Source organism: Limulus polyphemus, unplaced genomic scaffold (assembly GCF_000517525.1).
Source record: "Limulus polyphemus unplaced genomic scaffold, Limulus_polyphemus-2.1.2 Scaffold4374, whole genome shotgun sequence".
Classification (NCBI taxonomy): Eukaryota; Metazoa; Arthropoda; class Merostomata; order Xiphosura; family Limulidae; genus Limulus; species Limulus polyphemus.
In genome coordinates, this window is record NW_013669984.1 from 36,801 (window position 1) to 57,785 (window position 20,985).

A 20,985-nucleotide genomic window follows, 5' to 3' on the forward strand; every position below is an offset into this window, starting at 1 on the left:
CCTTGTGGAGTGTTATGGAACGGATCTTCAATATATGTTATACATTAAGTTCGAGGACATTCCGTTCCACTGGATGTTTGTTTGTTTCACTAGAAAAAATTAATTAGTTTGTGTATCACAAATCTGGGTAAGAAAACCACTTTCTTCTACCCCCGTTATTATTATTTTTCTTTCGTTATTAATTTTAAACGCGAATTCAGTAGGATTTGAAATAAAGTCATTATAATTTTTCAACAGAATATACATTACTACAGTATTTTGGCGATGGCCGTTTGCCTAATCCAAGTAAAACTGTGTATGAAAAATTGTATAATTAGATGTATGAGATTCATAGTTCAAGTTTGTCATGAAAATGCTCCCTTTAACTTAGTTATAAAAGAAAACGCTTAGAAACACCAACGCAACAAATGGCACAGTCGTATGTCTGCGGACTAGAATCCGATACCCGTGATTAGGGATGGAGGTTGAGTCTGTACAGTACGTTGTTCATGATAAAATTTAAAATGGAGTATCTCCCACCTGTAGATGTTATCTGTGGATTGCATTTTGCACAACCTTTCGAAGCTTCTCTTCAGTGCATACTAATGTCCTTACAATGTGGTGATAATGTTGCATGTGCAAGTATCACATATTCTATTCCCCCTCCCAGGAGCTCAGCGGTAAGTCTGAAGGCTTATAACGATAAAAACTGGTTCAACATCCATGGTGGGCACAGCATAGATAGCCCATTGACGTAATCTGTATGATATTTGTACTTCTCCGGGTCGACAGTAACCCGGTTGTTTGTATGCCTTACTGTGCGTGAGGTTCCGTGATTCGCGTCCCGCAACTGTAAAAAAAAAAAAAAGGGGGACGTGGGGCGTTATTAGAGTGGTTAAGTCGCACTAATTGATCTGACAAAAGTAGCCCATGAGTTGGCGGTGAGTGTTCTTGACTATCTGTCTTCCCTCTAATCTATCATTTCAACATTAATGAACTTCTAGCACAATTATAGCCCTCGTGTAGCACCGCGCATAATTTAAGAAAAACGGTTTGTACAAGTTGTAGTATACACTTTCAAAATCGAAACTTCAAAACAATTGCCCCTCGGTGGAACAGTAGTAAGTCTACGGACTTACAACGCTAAAATCTGGGGTTAGATTCCTCGCACTGGACATATTATGTCCAGTGTGATTTTCCTCCAAAACAAACAAACACGTGAAATTATTATCAGTCGCGTTAAAACTGTTCAACATGCGCAAACGAATGTATAAAGTTTTGTTATAATAACACCTCTTATTTAACTGGAAAATGTTATCAAAAACTATTTAACGTAAACTTTCATACGTTTAGCAGATAAATCTATTGTTTCACTGTCTTTGGATGAATAGAATGCTGAACTGATGAAGATCAGGTTCAACACCGGGTTAGCACGTGAGCGTCAGTGGAGGTAGATTAAACCAGTGGATATAAATTGAATAAATTTATTTAACGCTCGCATACACAACCTGTCGCATTAAACACCGAAATCTTATTGACAAAAATAAATTAGGAAGGGAACTAACGTAGTTTTGGCTTAAAGTTCTTCGTATAGAGGCGCCCTCTATATTCTAAAAGCGCGTGCGCTAGGTTGAAAATCTAGAGCCAAACTAACAGGTAGAAGTCTGGAGCTGCCATAACAGACTTTCGCTAACAACAGATTTTGTCTCGAATATTAAGATCCTATCACAGTTGCACGCAGCAGGATACGCCCCAACTGGTGGTAGATCATCGACCGTTTGTACTTGTTTAGGGTATTACTAGGGCGAAAATACAAACGTTTATCGATTAGCATTAACAACAAAAAGCGATATGACGTGGTGAAATGAGTACCTATATGATAATGGAGAACATCAGCTTTACCAATGAAACGAACAGTACAGGAGAGCTGCCTCACACCTTGATGTTTAATAAGGACTCCTTAAGAGAGGTGATCCTGTACACGTTTCTCTTCCTGATCGCTGCAGCAGGTAACGTGCCTGTTTTCGTAAGTCTCCTTAGAAACCGGCAGCGTAAGTCCCGGATCAAGCTCATGATCCTCCATCTTACCATAGCGGATTTGATTGTCACCCTGTTCATGATTCCCCTGGAAATCTTCTGGAGGGTCACTGTCGAGTGGATGGCGGGAAACGTCATGTGCAAGATTTCTCTGGTCATTCGGGCTTTCGGACCGTATCTTTCGTCCATGGTACTTGTGTGTATAAGTGTTGACCGCTACTACGCCATCCTCCACCCCTTGAAAGTGACCGACGCCCATCGAAGGGGCAAAATCATGCTGACTTTAGCCTGGTTGGTGAGCTTCGTCTGCAGCCTTCCACAGGTTGTTAGTTTTTCACGTGTAATTTGGTTTTTAATTAATTTTAAAAGCTCGTAAATTCTGATGAACTAGAGAAATATATAATACAACTTGCTGTATCTGTCAATATCCCTGCATATAATCACTTAGTGTTTGTCTGTTTAGTTTTGTGTCGATATAAGCTGAATCATGAAAGACTAATGAAAATGTTATATTCATTTCAGGTAAAATAAAAGGAGATCGTAATGATAAGAACGTGTAATATTCAAGACCAAGCCAGTTTCACAATTTACTATATGTATTATTTGTCTAAGAAACATGTCTCTATATTAGTTTGTTTTACAACTTTCTGATATATATGTGTGACATATTTGCGCTTAGAAAGTCTTTTTTTTTTCGAATCGTTAACAACCAGCTACCGAAATCACGAACGCACAATTCGATGTTCTAAAAGTATATCCTTGAATATGGGGTGTTGTTACGTACTATTTGGAGAGGAGCTGAAAATCATGTCGAACACTTTCAAAGTCTGACTGTTAATAACTATATGTAGGTACATTCAGGCGTGGATTAGTTGCTGAAGCATGATTAGTGTTACAAGGTTTAGGTTATCCCTCAAGTGCTCGCAAAAGTTTTTTGCTTGGGAGAACACTACATCGGTATGAAGCATGTAATGCACCTTTCAAAGCCAAGAAGGACTTGTGAAATCGCCTTGTTCCTTTTCAGTGGGATGATTTCAAACATGTTCTAACGTTAATAAACCTAAATTCAATCATGTGACCTGCACAGTAATTATTCAATAATATTTTAATATTACCCACTATTTATGCGGTTGACATTTTAAAGTACCAGACTTATTTTCATATCGTTCTTTAGCAGGTAAAATATCATATATTGCATCATATTAAATAAATGTTTCATCTGTTACAACAGCTAATGTAAAGAACATAAAATAATTTGTTTTCGCCATTAAAGTGCGTAGGGAACCCTATCGGTAATTGGTGGAAATCACTGAGATATTAATTGTCATTTTGTTCTGACTCGTACGTCATCAGGGACTCTGTAACCAGTAACGTCGTGGACCCACAAGTAATTCAGTGTATAAATAGTTTAGGAAAATTAGTTTGAAAAGCTGTCCATCTGTAATTCACACCTATAGGTTTTCACAACAGCTCACTCACCCCAGTTCGAAAAAAGACAAAAATTACTAAATTAAAATGTAAAATACTTTGTTATGAATTAAATATACATCAAACTATGATACAACTAGAATGAATACAACATAAACTAAATATACGTCAAACTATCGATAGTTTGATGTATATTTAACTTATGTTGTATTCATTCTAGTTGTAGTTTGATGTATATTTAACTTATGTTGTATTCATTCTAGTTGTAGTTTGATGTATATTTAACTTATGTTGTATTCATTCTAGTTGTATGATACAACTAGAATGAATACAACATAAATTAAATATACATCAAACTACAACTAGAATGAATACAACATAAATTAAATATACATCAAACTACAACTAGAATGAATACAACATAAGTTAAATATACATCAAACTACAAATAGAATGAATACAACATAAGTTAAATATACATCAAACTACAACTAGAATGAATACAACATAAGTTAAATATACATCAAACTACAACTAGAATGAATACAACATAAATATACGTCAAACTACAACTAGAATGAATACAACATAAGTTAAATATCCATCAAACTACAACTAGAATAAATAATAATAACTAATTACTTTTTTATTCCTGAATTTGTTGTGTAATTGATAATACCCATTCACCTTGATCCTGATCTTATTAACCCCTGGGTGAACTATTCACCCAGTTGAGAAGCACTGTTCTATAGATAAGTTTCAGTTAGGTGAATTTTGATAAATATGGGATTATAATACAGTGTATAAAATGCACTTATCATAAAATATAAATGTTGTTAATTGATTGATTGTTTACTCAGTTTAAGTAATTGATTGTTTAGATGATCCCTTTATTAGTTTACAGGTAAAGTATACCTGGTAGTGGGCCACGTTTAACCTTGGAAAAATAATTATCTCAAGGTTTTCTATAAAAGGAAATTAATACTCAGTTTTTAGCTTCAGCTCACTGACAAGTTGTGAAAATTAAGAAAAATCTCAACATGAAATAACTCCTCATTTTCATTATAGTTTGACGATGAAGCCTAGATAAAGCGCTCGGCAAATTCCGACGTAAAAAACGACTTGTGATCACAAAGGAAGATAACATTCGTCAAAATGCGTATCTTTACATTTCAGCGACATGAAATTCACTTCCGTTAAGAATAGAGTCGACTTTCCGTCACAGCCCGCTGGTTACGTGTAACAGAAAGAGAATAGTGCTCCAACTATTAGCGATTTTATCTTGCTTCACAATGCCAAGGTTGTTTCCAGATAAGCATCTTACTAAATTCATATTTTCTGTAAGTTTATATTACTTATAAGATACTGGAAGAGATTATTTTTTGTTCACGTGATAATTTGAATCGCAGCAATCGGGTATCAAGATCTCCAACAAACAAAAGATACAGAAAATAGTTTGCAAATAATAAGCTCTGGGCTTTATAGTACTGTCTGTATATTTGTCAGCAAGATTTCTCGAAAATGGCTGCATGGATTTGGACGAAAGTTGATATACATTTGGAATATGACCCACTTTAGTAGTGGTTAGTTTTTGGAGAGTCGAGGTCACGAAAATCTAAAAAATCCCTATATATTAACATGGGTACAGATTTTTCAAACTATTTTTGCTCTATAACTCAGTCAAAAATGATCGGATTTTGATGAAACTTGGTGGACTTATGTTTATAACGATGGACATACGGACACATTTTCTTAGTTTTTGAGAGCCGAATATTGATCAACGCTCCGTGGAGGAGTTCTGCGCTCTACCAAGTACCCTCTAGTTTATATTGTGCCTCAATCCTTAAGCTTGTTTGTTTACTTTTTTTTTTGCGACTGAATTTCCACATTAAGCTAGCTATCTTGTTTCTGTATTTTTATACGGTTTCTATTCACCTTTTTAAATTAAGTTTTTAATCAGTCTTGTTTCTTTAGTTTTTCTTATTTCCATCATGGACATAAATCTGCATAATACCAATACTGTCTTATATGAAACAGTTTAGTTTAATGAAATACGTAGCTGATGTATGGTGCTCTCTGGGAAAACAATGACAACCTTTGGATTGGTTTCATGCAGATTGGATGACTACTGCTTATGATACCATTGCTACAATGTTATTATTGATAGTGGAACTGAATGTATGATCACTATGATGTACATAGATCAACATACATATATATAGTCTGGATTGGAAGTACTACTGAACTATACTGGATTGATGCATAGACTGGATTTTGTAACCACGTGACCGTTATACATGCGTGCACATGTGATACGTGTTGGCTGGTATTTATATCTGTATATACATGCAGGCTTTGTAGCTTTTTAAGTTGTAAAACCGTATATATAGATATCCATATGAATGTTTAAAGTTGTATTGATGCATGCATGCATATTTAATGCAAGTGTAAGAAAATATGTCATAATATAATAGGGTATGTATGCAAATAAGCATTTTAAATATTTTTATGGTTGTTAGATTTCCCCCTTTTCTCCTCCCCTCCGCTGGCCTTGGTAAGGCCGGTTACGGTTTTACTGCAGCTGGCCATATTTCCTCTTAGAATGACATTCTACAGACTCTGAAAGTCGAAAACGTGTTAATTAACAATTATGAGTTGATTATATTAATATACCTCCCCACCTTCATTTCTGATGGAGCTGTGACACTTCTATGACCTTCTTCCATTGGGATGACCCTAAACTCTGGTGGGCCGTCACTGTTGCATACTTTAACTGAAACTAATTATTTTCTAAATAAAATATACAAATTTCTGCCTCACTTTTGCCTAGAATCGCCATCATTTTCTCCATCTCCTGCTTACACAATTTTTGCACTCCTTACAGTTAGCTTCAACGATGGCTACTCTATCTCCAGTATCTATAAAATTTGCAGTATGCCCCTGAAGAAAGGTCTACCTTTCAAAAGCGCACGGATTATAGGATTTTTATTCATTTCTATCAAGACTTCTTGAACCTACATGTTTTTCTAACATCATGAATATGAAATTCGCAATCAGGCAATGTGGGCTATAATTCGACACTTAGGATCGGCAATCACGGTGATTGCCGATCCGATATGGGAGACTAGCTGATACGGTTCGTGATTATTTACTGTAACTATTGACTATTTGATCGCATTAGTTGGAGATGTAAATATTTAAGCTGCAGCTGGATATTGTTATGTAGATTTGTTTGAAGATATAGTGAGCATTTATAGTTTCTGTTTAACTAAAATCTATATTTGTAATGAATAGCAATGGTTTATTTGTTTGTTTGTTATAGATTTCGCGCAAAGCTACACGAGGGCTATCTGTACTAGCCGTCCCTAATTTAGCAGTGTAAGACTAGAGGGAAGGCAGCTTATCATCACCACCCACCACCAACTCTTTTACCAACGAATAGTGGGATTGACCGTCACATTATAACGCCCCCAGGCTGAAAAGGGCGAGCATGTTTGGTGGGACGAAGATTCGACTCCGCGACCACAGATTGCGAGTCGAGCACCCTAACCACCTGGCCATGCCGGGGCCGAATATCAATGGGCATATAAATGCCGAGACTAAGAAACAACTTCCACTATACACGTATAAACTTGTACAAGTAGAAAAGCAGCCTTTTCAAATAAAACATATACGTTTAAAACATCACATTGCTTTAAATACACCTTCATGTTTTTTTTTTAATAATTATTCTATGAATTTGTGTAATAAAATTTAATATTATGTATGTTGATTTTTTTTACTCTTTCACTTCATACATAATATAGGGGTTGGCTCCCTAAAGATATTGATTGTATAGTGTACGAAGCATTGAGTATCTACATGTTACAGTCATCTAATGTTCATCTATTATTGGCTGGTAATTCCTGTTTCACCCTGTTCTTAAGCTTCTTAAAGGAACACCATATATTTGTTAGAAAACTAACTTCAAGGGGTAATGATAACGTCGTTTACACTAGAATTGTGATTTTTTTAGTTTGTGAAAAATATAAAAATAACTTAAAAAGTACCCTACGCAATGATCCTTTTAGTAATGTTGCCCAGGTTTGATTGTAATACTCGCGCCCGTTTTTGCTGTAGGCTAGCGGAACAACAACAAAAAAAATAATAATAATTAAAAGAAGAACAATTACCGTGGTTCATAATATAAATTTTTCTGAGGTGTGAAAGTGTTAAATGTAACAGTTTCCGAATTGCTATATCATATACTCTCAATGCTAACCGCTCGTTTCCATCTACTCTGTCTTTGGAAAAAAACAAGCTGTTGATGGATCGATGTGATAACTGCAATCCACATTTGTTTAGTCCTGGTTTTCAAGAAACTGTGACCAGCATAAACATGAGTAAACATCACATGACGTTTCTAAAGTAGTGGTTTGTATTCAGATTCAACAGATGTTACGTTATCCAGTTTCAAAAACAAATTTACCATTTACGTGATGTTTGAAAGGCATGGTGATACTGTGGGATCAGCAGGAGATTGGAGAACCATGATAAACACTTTCGTCTTGGGGAGAAAGTAACAAGAAGTTTTTTTGCCTTACAGTAGATGTTTCAGTTTTATACTTGAGGTTCATTTTTGTGTTAACTGCTTATAGAAAAAAAAACTTAAAAAGAACACCGGCCTATTGAAAGCTATCGTTAAGGTACTTCAAGAGAAGTTAAGGATTTTGGAAATCACTCGTTTTATCAGTCCAACTGTACACATTATATTTAGAAAAAACTTATTTTATAGTTGATTAAATAAACTACCTAGATATTCTTTTATTTTCTTTATTAAAATGAGCTGTGCAAGAAAAAAAAGAAAAATATGTAGATGGTTCCTTGAAGAATCTTTTATTTCTACGAGACATGTTGGTGCTAAAATAATGTACTTCTGTGAAGCGAGTTTCCTCCACTGTGTAAGGCTAGGCGTGGTCGAGTTAGCATGCTTGGACTGTGAATCCAGTGGTTTAGGATTCGCGGCCCTTTCCCACCAAAATGCGCTTCGCATTTGAGGCGTGAATGCGTTATAAACGTGAGGTTAAATCCCACTATTCGGACAGACAAGAGTAGCCCAAGAGTTGGCAGTGGGTGCTGTTGACTAGTTGCCTTCCCTCTAGTCTATCAGTTCGAAGTTAAGGACGATATGCAGAGATAACCCTTTTTTAGCTTTGTGCGAAAGTTCTAAAACAAACAGCCATTCCACTCTAGTGGCAGGTATCAAAATATAATTCCTTAGCTTTATCCTACACATGGTAATTGTAAAAATACCAGTGTATATGTTTTTCTAGAGCTTTTCAGTGATATTCCCCAGTGGGACAGCGGTAAATTTACGGACTTACAATGTTAAAATCCGGGGTTCGATTTCCCGCGTTGGACACAGCAGATAGCTCAATGTGGCTTTGTTCTAAAAGAAACATTTCAGTGACCTCTAATATGAAGTATCCAAATGGGCTTTTCAGCCCCTTCTAGTGGCAGGTACGTTAGTATTCTAAAGATCCGTCTTGTAGAAGGGGCTATATCATGTAAACTAACGAAATTCAACTCTCTTTTCAACATGAAGTATACACGCGTGTTTGTTAGCAGTGCTCTTTGAGACAGTGAAAGACATCAAAGGTCAAACTTCTCCCATGTTGAGATGGCACGTAAGATCCGGTGTTGAAATCCGACTTAATTGACACATTCCTTCTGGAAGGGATGCCATTCTATCACAGGTTAACCCCCCAGCTAACAGATGGTACCTATCATACAGCTGAGTAGACTGAAAATATTGGAGTAAAGTGTCTTCTTCAACGACACGATGCCTGGAGTTAAGTCTCGAGCACGCAACTATCTTACTTACGAGTCCAAAACGCGAAGCCAATGAGCATGTAAGGTGGACGACATCTTGATAAACCTGTTTAATTTTGCAAGTTTCCTGTCATCACGATCTTATTTCTCGGTTTGATGGTTTTTGATTGCATTATAAATTATCAAAACAACTACAGTGAACCCTCTCATGGTGATTATAATTCCTGTACGATTTTGGCTAGTTTTATTATTTACATCGTGTAGCTTCATAAAAAGCTGTGATAGTCGACGTGTTTTTATTCACGCAAGATCACACTTTAAATCATAAGTTTTTTAGTTATATAATTATATCGGTAAATACGTGGAGAAATTCCATAATCACAGAAGTGAAGAAAACAAAGACTTTTTTTAAATATTTAATTTATTATTACCATTGCTTCGTTACTAAAAGCATGGCCAGCACAGCAGAACTGCCTTATACAAAAGAATGAAAACGAAACAGTGCTTATTTGATATTTTCATTTTATAAAAGACATAATAGAAACTAACCAAAAACGTCCCATGTTGTCTAAACATCGTTTTGGTACAAGTAATTAAACAGGAAACAAGATAAAGTTGTGTTTTGTTGTAAGTCTGCATCGTTTTCTTACGATTGGTGTGTTTTAACTACTAAGTGTACAGTGTTTATTTTCAATTCAACGGGTAGATGGACCGAGCGTGGCCAAGTTTTTAGCATGACGGACTGTGGATCTAAGGTTCCGTGGTTCGCGTCCTGTTACTGCCCTCCTCAAAAAAAAAATAGATATAAAAATCGTGCTCTGCACTTTAGGGCCATAATTGCGTTAGAAGTGTGACGGTCAAATCCCACTTTCAATTAGAGTAGTCCACAAATTGGCGATGTTGACTAGCTGCTTTTCCTCTAGTCTATCACTTCAAAATTAGGGACGGCTAGCGCAGATAGCCCTCTAGTAACTCAACAACAACATCTGGCGGACCGTAACTCAGAGGCTTAGTGGTAAATTTCAGGGCTTATAATGTTTCAATATCTAGGTTATAGTCTGTCGTGCTTAAAAACGAAACATAAAAACAGATGTTTCTTCACTCATCGTTTTATAGTGATAGAAAAGAACGCTATAATTAGACTTTTCTATATATATATTTAACTGCATTCATAGAGTTCACTGTTTGGCCTATTTCGCATGCCTTGGCAACATTCTTAAAGTAGCAAGTGCACGTGACTGTCGATGTCCCCTAAAACATGTGGGGTGTGTCTGTCACACGGACAGTGATATGGATTTTGATGGAGATATTATATGTGTCATGTGTTAGCTATAGTGAAACGCGGAAGGTATTGAGAGTGTGACCTGTACACCTATCGCTCTACAGGTTCTAGAATAAAAAATACGAATCTTCAATATTCGTGTGATGTAGTAGGTTTCATGAGTATTCTTCAACTGATTTTTTGGAACAGATTTGTCAGATAGTACTGGTACTATCTTATTAAAATCGTAATGAAAAGAAGACCCACGAAGCCAGTCTGTTTCTGAAATGTTTACCGGATTAGACCGTTTTTGGGGAATTCCATCCCTTATCACTGTATTAGGCTGTTCTTGAGTAATTCTCAATGTATTAGACCGTTATCGCTTTTAATTCTAGCAGCTAACAACTTACCTTGTGAGAAAGTCCTCTGTAGTTAGTAAAGTTTTTAATGGAATAGCCAATTATGCATTGAATATAAGCTCAGATTTAAGGCATAACTAATCGTTTCTGTTGACTTATTTTATTATTTTTGTTGTTGTGAAAGTATGTTTGAGCTGTCCAACTACACCTTTCAAACAGGAAAATATTTTATCTAGTTTGAAATATCTGGAACTAACAATAAAATCAATTCTCTTCATATATATATATATATATATAGAGAGAGAGAGAGAGAGCGTGGCTTTGTGGTTAGAATGCCTAGCTGTGTTATGAAAGATACCGCTGAACATGTTGTGGGCTATAAAATTGACAGCCACTTTGTATATTCGGCTAGTAGTAGTAGGCGACGGGTGCTAAGGGCCGATTGGCCTCTGTCTGGTCAACAGTTTTAAATTAGGATCTTTCTACGTACACACACACACACACATGATGATGTAAAAACTTGTATCATACATTGTAAACCAGACTCTTGCTGCAATTATTGATTTTTGTAAATCATGTCTTTGTTAAATTTTTAATAATAATTGATTGGTTTGTTATTAATTTGGGAAGTAGTTCTATTATGTGGAGATCCTATACACACACTCGGAATCTTTCACCATTGGATTTGTTTTTATATTTTAAGGCACATTTGAGGCAGGGAATCAACTGTCTATGCAAACGTAATGCTACGAAACGAGGGCCGCAATTTGGAAAAAATGACACTGTGTCATGATACCAATGGTACATTGTTCGAACAACATTGTATCATGATGGTACACGACTTTTCCACTACCCTGCACATATGTTATTGTAAAATTATTTCTATTTCTATAAAGTAGAACATCTGTACCTGTCGGCGCAAGTTGCTAGTTTTAGTCACTAGTATTTAGCAATACATCTGCTGTGTTCAGGGTTTCGTTTTGATTGACCTATGCTAACCTGTGTCTGCAAAAATAGACGTAGAGATAGATGGTAGTAACCGATCTTTTCCTGGCTGTGAATTCTCACTATTGGTGAGATAAAGTTGTATTATCCTGGATTCCCGATATATAACAAGTTTTGCTGCTGCTGTAAGGATTCTTGTTTTTTTTTATCCTCTATATTATCAACCTTTTCAGCCATTTCCTCTTGATAATTGTACCGCATTATATCTTTTGCTGAACTTAGTCAAACAATTTATGACTTTTGTATTCTTTTCTCAATCGCAAAACGTTGTTGCGGGACGGTAAGATATGTCTAGAAGACGCTTTATATAAGCTAACAAAACGATCTTGTTTTCCGTTAAATGTTCCGGTGGCCGTAATAGTTTGTTCCCTTTCTCACGCCTACCATCAGTGTCGTTTTAAACGTTTTTTATTTGTGTAATTTTCAGGATATGTTTTAAGAACCAATACTATACCAGGTATACGTACAGTAACTACAGAATGTGGTTGTTGTTTATTCCATATACGTACAGTAACTACAGAATGTGGTTGTTGTTTATTCCATATACGTACAGTAACTACAGAATGTGGTTGTTGTTTATTCCATATACGTACAGTAACTACAGAATGTGGTTGTTGTTTATTCCATATACGTACAGTAACTACAGAATGTGGTTGTTGTTTATTCCATATACGTACAGTAACTACAGAATTTGGTTGTTGTTTATTACATATACGAACAGTAACTACAGAATGTGGTTGGTGTTTATTCCATATGCGTATGTGACTGTAACAACTGTTGTTGATAGCTGGGACTGTATGTGACTCTAACAACAGTTGTTAATAGCTGGAACTGTATGTGACTCTAACAACAGTTATTGATAGCTGGGACTGTATGTGACTCTAACAACTGTTATTGATAGCTGGGACTGTATGTGACTCTAACAACAGTTATTGATAGTTGGGACTGTATGCTACTCTAACAACCGTTATTGATAGTTGGGACTGTATGCTACTCTAACAACCGTTATTGATAGCTGGGACTGTAACAACAGTTATTGATAGTTGGGACTGTATGCTACTCTAACAACAGTTATTGATAGCTGGGACTGTAACAACAGTTATTGATAGCTGGGACTGTAACAACTGTTATTGATAGCTGGGACTGTAACAACGGTTATTGATAGCTGGGACTGTATGTGACTCTAAAACTCTTATTGATAGCTGGGACTGTAACAACTGTTATTAATAGCTGGAACTGTAACAACAGTTATTGATAGCTGGGACTCTAACAACAGTTATTGATAGCTGGAACTGTATGTGACTCTAACAACTGTTGTTAATAGCTGGGACTGAAACAACTGTTACTGATAGCTGGAACTGTATGCGACTCTAACAACAGTTATTGATAGCTGGGACTGTATGTGACTCTAACAACAGTTATTGATAGCTGGGACTGTATGCGACTCTAACAACAGTTATTGATAGCTGGGAATGTATGTGACTCTAACAACAGTTATTGATAGCTGGAACTGTAACAACTGTTATTGATAGCTGGGACTGTAACAACTTTTATTGATAGCTGGAACTGTATGTGACTCTAACAACTGTTGTTGATAGCTGGGACTGAAACAACTGTTACTGATAGCTGGAACTGTATGCGACTATAACAACAGTTATTGATAGCTGAGACTGTAACAACTGTTATTGATAGCTGGAACTGTAACAACTGTTATTGATAGCTGGGACTGTAACAACTGTTATTGATAGCTGGGACTCTAACAACAGTTATTGACAGCTGGGACTGTAACAACTGGTGTTGATAGCTGGGGCTGTATGTGTTTGTGGTAGGAGGTAGATAGGACCAAAGAATGATATAAATGGCACACAAAATGTGAGCAGCTTATAGTTAAATATTTTAAATAGTTTTTGATATTTAGTCCAAGTCAGTATTGGTTGTGCGTGTGTCTTAGGAAGGGGACATTATCCACAACTTTACATTTACAATCAGTGTCTTAACCATAAATGTAACAACGATTAATAAGATATCGGTTAAATATGTCAACATTCAAAGACAGAATATAAAACAAAAAATTTTCCGGTGCTTCTGAAATCCTCACCGCTATGTGTCGTTTAAGGCGAGAAACTATGATTATTAGCTATATTTTCTAACCGTAAAGGAAGTTTTACAGTATTATCATATTTCCATCTTTCAACGGTAGTCCACTTAGCCAACCCGACACTTCTGTACTAATTTTGACGATCGAGGTTATATGAATTTATTTTTCGGATATTCACGCAAAGGTACACAAGGGCTATCTACGCTATTCGTCCATAATTGTTAACTAAAGGGAAAGACAAAACAGCTAGTCAACAGATGCCACCAATAACTTTTGGGCTACTGTTATCGGACCGAAATAATTGTAATGAATAGAACAAATTCGTTACTTGACTTGATAAGATTCATTTCACGTTATGATATAAATAGTATTTGTTCACATCACCATCTACGTTTCCAAAGAATGCATCAAAACATACCAGGTGGGCGCTTAACAGCAAGATAAAACTTTTCGTTCTTGTTGGATCTCTGTACAAGGTATTCATGAGATGCTATGTATAAATTTCTCCTGATTGGAGACGATAAAGAATTCCGCGAAGTTTCAAAACTGATTTTAAGTCACGAGAAAACATAGATAACTATCAGATTGAGTTCTGTGTTTATGTAAGATTTGATTAAACTTACACAAGGTTTCTCAAAAAACAAATAAAAGAGTGATACACGTGGAAAAGCGATGATAGTTATAGGCGTGTGTTCCGTGATTGACATGAGAGGTTTGTGTGATAAGTTCCACCTGTGGTGTTTTATTCAGATCTACGTATCGTGACGAAATAAAAGTAAAACTGTAAGGACCGTTTGTTTTAATAAAATATTATATTGTTGAAAATATATTTTTGTTCTCTTAGTTTTCACTGTTCAGAACGTCTCGTAGTGGGAATGGCCATGTGATGTAACAGCTGTATTTATTTATTTTCTGTCTTAAAGTTGAAACTTTGAGTAGTTAATTTGTTCGCTGTGAAAACCTGTCACCATGGGAACGAAACTGTATGTGTGATCCAAAAATTCTCTCGACAGATGTTCTCGGTAGCGTATTTCTCTGTCTGTCTTTTTCGCCAAGCTTTTCCTAACCGCTTTGTGCACCTACTGTTCGTGAAATCGGTTCGCCAAGCTTTTCCTACCCGTGTTGTGTACCTACTGTTCGTGAAATCGGTTCGCCAAGCTTTTCCTACCAGCGTTGTGCACCTACTGTTCGTGAAATCGGTTCGCCAGGTCTTTCCTACCCGTGTTGTGCACCTACTGCTCGTAACATCGGTTCGCCAGGTCTTTCCTACCCGTGTTGTGCACCTACTGCTCGTGAAATCGGTTCGCCAGGCCTTTTACACCTATGTTGTGCACCTACTGCCCGTAACTTCGGTCCAAGAATCGGTTAATGTGTTATATGAGTAGTTTGCTTTACAAAAATAAAATGCTGAAAAGGCTGTTATTTGTGAATAAAATTGTGGGATTTGATACTGGGTTTTTTTATATACCTATCATGTGAATATTTTAGCTCAATATGTAGTTTCTCCCATGTTTAAATCAATTTTAAATTAAGTTTTATTACTTAAGTTTTCATTATCTTTCTCGAAGTCTTTTTTTATTTGATTATTTCCGATACTGTTAAACACAAAATATAAGAACGTTTGTTAATAAATAACAGAGTTAGATGAATAACCAAATACAAACAACTTTGTTACTATACCAAAGTTTTCATTCCTAATAGGCTGGGCATGACGCAAGCGTTTAACTTGGTTCATGGTTCACGTGCTGTTGCTTCTGCTTTGTACTTTGGGACTGAGTTTGCTGTGATAGTGACGGTCAAATCCTATGGAGTGATATACCGTATGATTATTACAGAAACAAAACGGCTGTAGAGTATAATATTTTAGCTTTTCTTTGTTAGAACGAATCAGTCCTCATATTTAATTTGAAAGTTTTGTAGACATATAAATACGACACTACATGAGTTGTAGTCTTGCTGTTTATATGTTGAGTACATGTAGAAAAACACATCTGTAGAATTTTAAGGTAAAGGTTCATCTACACCCATTTCAGCGTCTCGCATATGTGCATAAACACATTTGCTCTCTTCAATAATTGATGTATGGACTTTTGTTGGAATGTCGAAATTAAATTTGTAGTTGTTTTATTTAATAAAAGATCAACATGGTGACAAACACTTTACTAGCCGTATCTGTGGACTCGTAGAAAAATCAAGCTCAGACGTAGATCTATGTACAAGTTGGTTTCAATATCATTTTCGTATTTTTCCACATAATAGCTGCCACTAAACACCCGTATCGTGGGAAGTTAATTATGTTCTCTCAACACAGAGGTCTAATGTTGTTTATGATGTACGAAGTTAATTATGTTCTCTCAACACAGAAGTTGTCTGATGATGTTTAGGATGTAGGAAGTTAATCATGTTCTCTCAACACAGAAGTTGTCTGATAATGTTTAGGATGTAGGAAGTTAATCATGTTCTCTCAACACAGAGGTCTAATGTTGTTTAGGATGTAGGAAGTTAATTATGTTCTCTCAACACAGAGGTCTAATGTTGTTTATGATGTAGGAAGTTAATTCTGTGTTGAGAGAACATAAGTTGTCTAATGTTGTTTATAATGTACGAAGTTAATCATGTTCTTTCAACACAGAAGTTGTCTGATGATGTTTAGGATGTAGGAAGTTAATCATGTTCACTCAACACAGAAGTTGTCTGATGATGTTTATGATGTAGGAAGTTAATCATGTTCACTCAACACAGAAGTTGTCTGATGATGTTTAGGATGTACGAAGTTAATCATGTTCTCTCAACACAGAAGTTGTGTAATGGTGTTTAGGGTGTAAGAAGTTAATTACGTTCGTTCAATACAGTTGTCTAATGATGTTTAAGATGTTAATCATCATGTGTAAAATAGTATAATTGAATGTATTTCTTTTCTCTATCACTCTCTTGGAGCTACGACTTCAATCATGCTCAGCTGGTTTAAGGACATCGGTATGATAAAAGGATGGACGCCATCATGTGTTAGGCTACAAGTGTGTAGGATGGGGAAGGGTTATCCTTCCAAATTTGTTAATTTCAATCATTGAATGACAGCAGTATGACACCTGACACATGTCAAGTTGTAAGGAAACATCATTTTGCAGTTGACGGATACTGATCTATTAATTTCAAGTCATTACAGGATAATGTATAAATATATTGTACCGTATGGCATCAAAGAAACAGCCACATACTTTGAAAAACTCTCTGAAGACATTGAACGTTTGTCAAAAGTCTAAATATTCTCATGACTTGTGCAAGCATACACCCGAAATCTCTCTTCAAGAAAGGAGTTAACACTACCATTTATTCTGGGTAGCAATTTTCTATGATAAGAAATACAGACAAATCCTTATTAAAACTGCATATTCCCTTCCCTGCTTTCGCATTGTAGATGTGTCGTGGACTAGCCCCATTGTGAACACACTGCTTCTATACACCCGTTTTGACTAAAGCATTTTATATATTATAGAATAAAAATCAAGCGTCTGTACACTATCCACAGTATTTCGTGGAAAATTGTAAACGTATTAAAATGTTTCAGTGTCAATGGGTAATGTTTCTTATGTACTGTATATCTATCTCCTGGTGGCTCAGCCAAAATTCGGGGTTCGATCCCCTTTGTTGGCATAACGCCAATAAACCAGTATTGCAACTTTGCACTAAATATAAGAACAACTGTGCTATAAAGTAGATAGTGCTAAATCCTTTTATTATTTTATTAAAGCTTCCACTACTGACTGAAGGATGGAAACCATTTTGAATGAAGACGACATACAACTTCAGATAAATGTTATTTTTTTATTATTCTACTCGACGTTTCGGCTTATGCCTTTTTCAAGGGTTTTTGAACGTCACTAGTTAGAAAACTGATTTTAAATTATGGTAACCTGTAAACGTCGAGTAGAATAAAAACAACAACATTTATCTGAAGTTGTTTGTCGTCTTCATTGATAATGCCAAAACTTCCTACTAATTAGGCGACCTAGTGGTTATTATACCGGACTGTGAATCTGAGGGTTCACAGTTTGAGTCCTGTTCCAGGAAACAATTGTAAGGTCGAACATTCTTTTTTATAAGTATTGTAGTGCTAAACAACAATAGTTTCATCACTAACAATATGTATTGTTCTGTTGGATACACTATACGATATATGACGTTTATTGTGTCTGGGATGGTAACTAAACAACAATAGTTTCATCACTAACAATATGTATTGTTCTGTTGGATACACTATACGATATATGACGTTTATTGTGTCTGGGATGGTTATTATCGTTTTATATCTATGTATATGTGTACATGGATATCTTTCTGAAATGGTGTTTTAAACTCTGTATAACTTTATACATACCTAATGTTACAATGAGTAAGATAAGTAACATTTTAAGACTGATTATCTAACAAGTAATCTTTACCTTTAACAGAGTGTCGTGTTTCGAGTTCAGCAGCATCCAGAGTATCCCGATTTTGAACAATGTGTGAGCTTTGGTTTTTTTTCCGAGGTTGGGCAAGACAGAGCTTATAACATCTTCTGTATTCTGGCTTTGTACCTTGTGCCACTGGCCATCATAATCTTTTGTTACTCTCGCATCCTGTGGGTTATCTCCAGAAGATCACGTGACAATGAAGGTGATCCTAAGCCTGTTAATAAATTTAATTATGCTATTTTCTATTTTTAATTAAAAAACCTTTTTAATGAACGGAGGCTCTAAATTAAGAAAATACTTTTCGTATATGGAACGTAGTATTATCAAAACGCAGTTGCTTGTCTCTCTGCATATGTATCTTTTAGAAGTAGTTGTAGAAGTACTGATCTGCTATGTCAACATGGTTGTACAGACTTGACTACTTACCGTTAGTTATTGTTCTTGTAGATCATCTCACGAGAGGGCAGCAGTATAGAGGTCGGCTTCACCTACGCCGTTCCAACATGACGCACATTGAAAGGGCGCGAGCTCGCACACTCCGCATGACCATTACTATTGTCTTGGCCTTTTTCTGGTGCTGGACCCCATACGTTGTTATCGTCTTGTGGTACCAGATAGACCTTGACTCTGCTCAGAAGCTAGCAGCTGAGGTCCAATCTGCTCTCTTCATGTTCGCCGTTTCAAACTCTTGTGTCAACCCCCTGGTCTATGGGAGCTACGCTTTCAACTTCAACAACGTCTTCAAGGTCTGCTGTTCCTCTGGTTCCGGTTGTCCAACGTACTTCTCTCGACGCTCATTTCGACGAACACTTTCCTCCAACGTCACAAGAGCCACACACGTTGAAACTCGAGAAAATGTTCCAAAACAGTGCACCATCTTGACCCTGAAAGAAAATGGTCAGCTAATAACCTCCTCTCAAGCACTCAGTTCTTATCAATCCCGTGGCCATCTCGGTCCACGTCCAGCACTCAATATAAACCGAGCGTCTTCATGTTGTGCTATTGAGAGAAGTTATGTTTAAATAAAAGTAATCAACACGGTAGCAAGTGCCAAGTTAACCCTCCGAAAAGTGGTTGAACTTGAAAGTTTTAAGGATTCAGGGTATCTTGTACAACGTACCACTCAATGTATGCACTCCAATCAGGCCATTATTACGAGTTCTTTCTTGCCAAAAGTAAGAAATGGAAAATCCGTGGATATTTTAGAATTGAGCAAACAATCTTAAACTTTCTCGTATACATAATATAACTTTAGGCATTCAGTAAATTTACCAATTTACAAAATGGGATATACTTTTAGACTGAATTATTTTGACAAAGTCATAGAACAGTACTGTAAACCCAGTAAATTCGTTACTTATCGTTGTAATATTCACACACATAGTTGATAAGGTTGGTGGTATATATTCACATTCCAGTTTCTTCGACACATTGTGCTGACATTCAACCTCTTCAATGGTACCTATCATCTACCAATTTCTAATATTTACATGTTGTTTCATGTTCAACCATGTGGTTTTATTACCACATCTTTCACTCTTGCATGAGTATTAGTACTAATAAAAATGGAGATAAATGTCTTAAAAATTACTGTGTGTGTTTTATTGTTACAACAGATTCTTTCTTAATTATTACACGATACATTTCATTACAACACTCTTGTGTACGTATGGTTTGTCACAGCTTTAAATGTCTAATTCTATCCAACAAATCATTGATGTTATTTTACCTTTTCTAAAACTTTAAAACACTTCATTTGTTCGTTATAAAATGCATTAATTACCACAAAATGTATTCTGTACATCACTGTAACTGTAAAATCACTGTACTCTATGTAACATCTATCACTTTACTGTACTCTATGTAACAGCTATCACTTTACTGTGTAACATCTAACACTTTACTGTACTCTATGTAACGGCTGTCACTTTACTGTACTCTCTGTAACGGCTGTCACTTTACTGTACTCTATGTAACATCTATCACTTTACTGTACTCTATGTAACATCTGTCACTTTACTGTACTCTATGTAACATCTAACACTTTACTTTACTCTATGTAACATCTAACACTTTACTGTACTCTGTGCATGATCTAAGATGTTACATAGAGTACAGTAAAGTGACAGATGTTACATAGAGTACAGTAAAGTGACAGATGTTACATAGAGTACAGTAAAGTGACAGCCGTTACATAGAGTACAGTAAAGTGTTAGATGTTACATAGAGTACAGTAAAGTGTTAGATGTTACACAGTAAAGTGATAGCTGTTACATAGAGTACAGTAAAGTGTTAGATGTTACATAGAGTACAGTAAAGTGATAGATGTTACATAGAGTACAGTAAAGTGATAGATGTTACACAGAGTACAGTAAAGTGATAAAGTGATAGATGTTACATAGAGTACAGTAAAGTGATAGATGTTACATAGAGTACAGTAAAGTGATAGATGTTACAGAGTACAGTAAAATGATAGATGTTACATAGAGTACAGTAAAGTGTTAGATGTTACATAGAGTACAGTAAAATGATCCTGTACTCTATGTAACATCT

At 35.9% G+C, this 20,985-nt stretch overlaps 1 protein-coding gene and 1 long non-coding RNA gene across 3 annotated transcripts in view; one reads left to right on the forward strand and one right to left on the reverse strand.

Annotated features, from left to right (window-relative positions):
• The window catches only part of LOC111088759, a 30,089-nt gene extending 11,089 nt beyond the window's left edge, over positions 1 to 19,000 (reverse strand). The window contains exons 1-3 of one of the 2 annotated variants that reach the window (XR_002613182.1): positions 18,859 to 19,000; positions 18,421 to 18,646; positions 15,589 to 15,781 (exon numbers count right to left, since the gene is read on the reverse strand). This is a non-coding gene — a long non-coding RNA (uncharacterized LOC111088759). Of the gene's footprint in view, positions 1 to 15,588; positions 15,782 to 18,420; positions 18,647 to 18,858 lie in introns of those variants that run through there. The other variant, XR_002613181.1, reaches the window with a different exon arrangement.
• Positions 1,665 to 19,997, forward strand: LOC106471055 (gonadotropin-releasing hormone receptor-like). Its single transcript, XM_022399672.1, has 3 exons — positions 1,665 to 2,338; positions 18,430 to 18,634; positions 18,880 to 19,997. Exons 1-3 carry the CDS (start codon positions 1,844 to 1,846, stop codon positions 19,452 to 19,454), a joined length of 1,275 nt encoding a protein of 424 aa, XP_022255380.1. The 5' UTR covers positions 1,665 to 1,843; the 3' UTR covers positions 19,455 to 19,997.
• Positions 19,998 to 20,985: the final 988 nt, after the last annotated feature.

Excerpts from the sequence above, each read along its gene's own strand:
- LOC106471055 (XM_022399672.1), top strand. The coding sequence starts at position 1,844 with ATGAGTACCTATATGATAATGGAGAACATCAGCTTTACCAATGAAACG. Across the intron at positions 2,339-18,429 it reads TCGTCTGCAGCCTTCCACAG|AGTGTCGTGTTTCGAGTTCA; the intron begins GTTGTTAGTTTT and ends TACCTTTAACAG. Across the intron at positions 18,635-18,879 it reads AAGATCACGTGACAATGAAG|ATCATCTCACGAGAGGGCAG; the intron begins GTGATCCTAAGC and ends TTGTTCTTGTAG.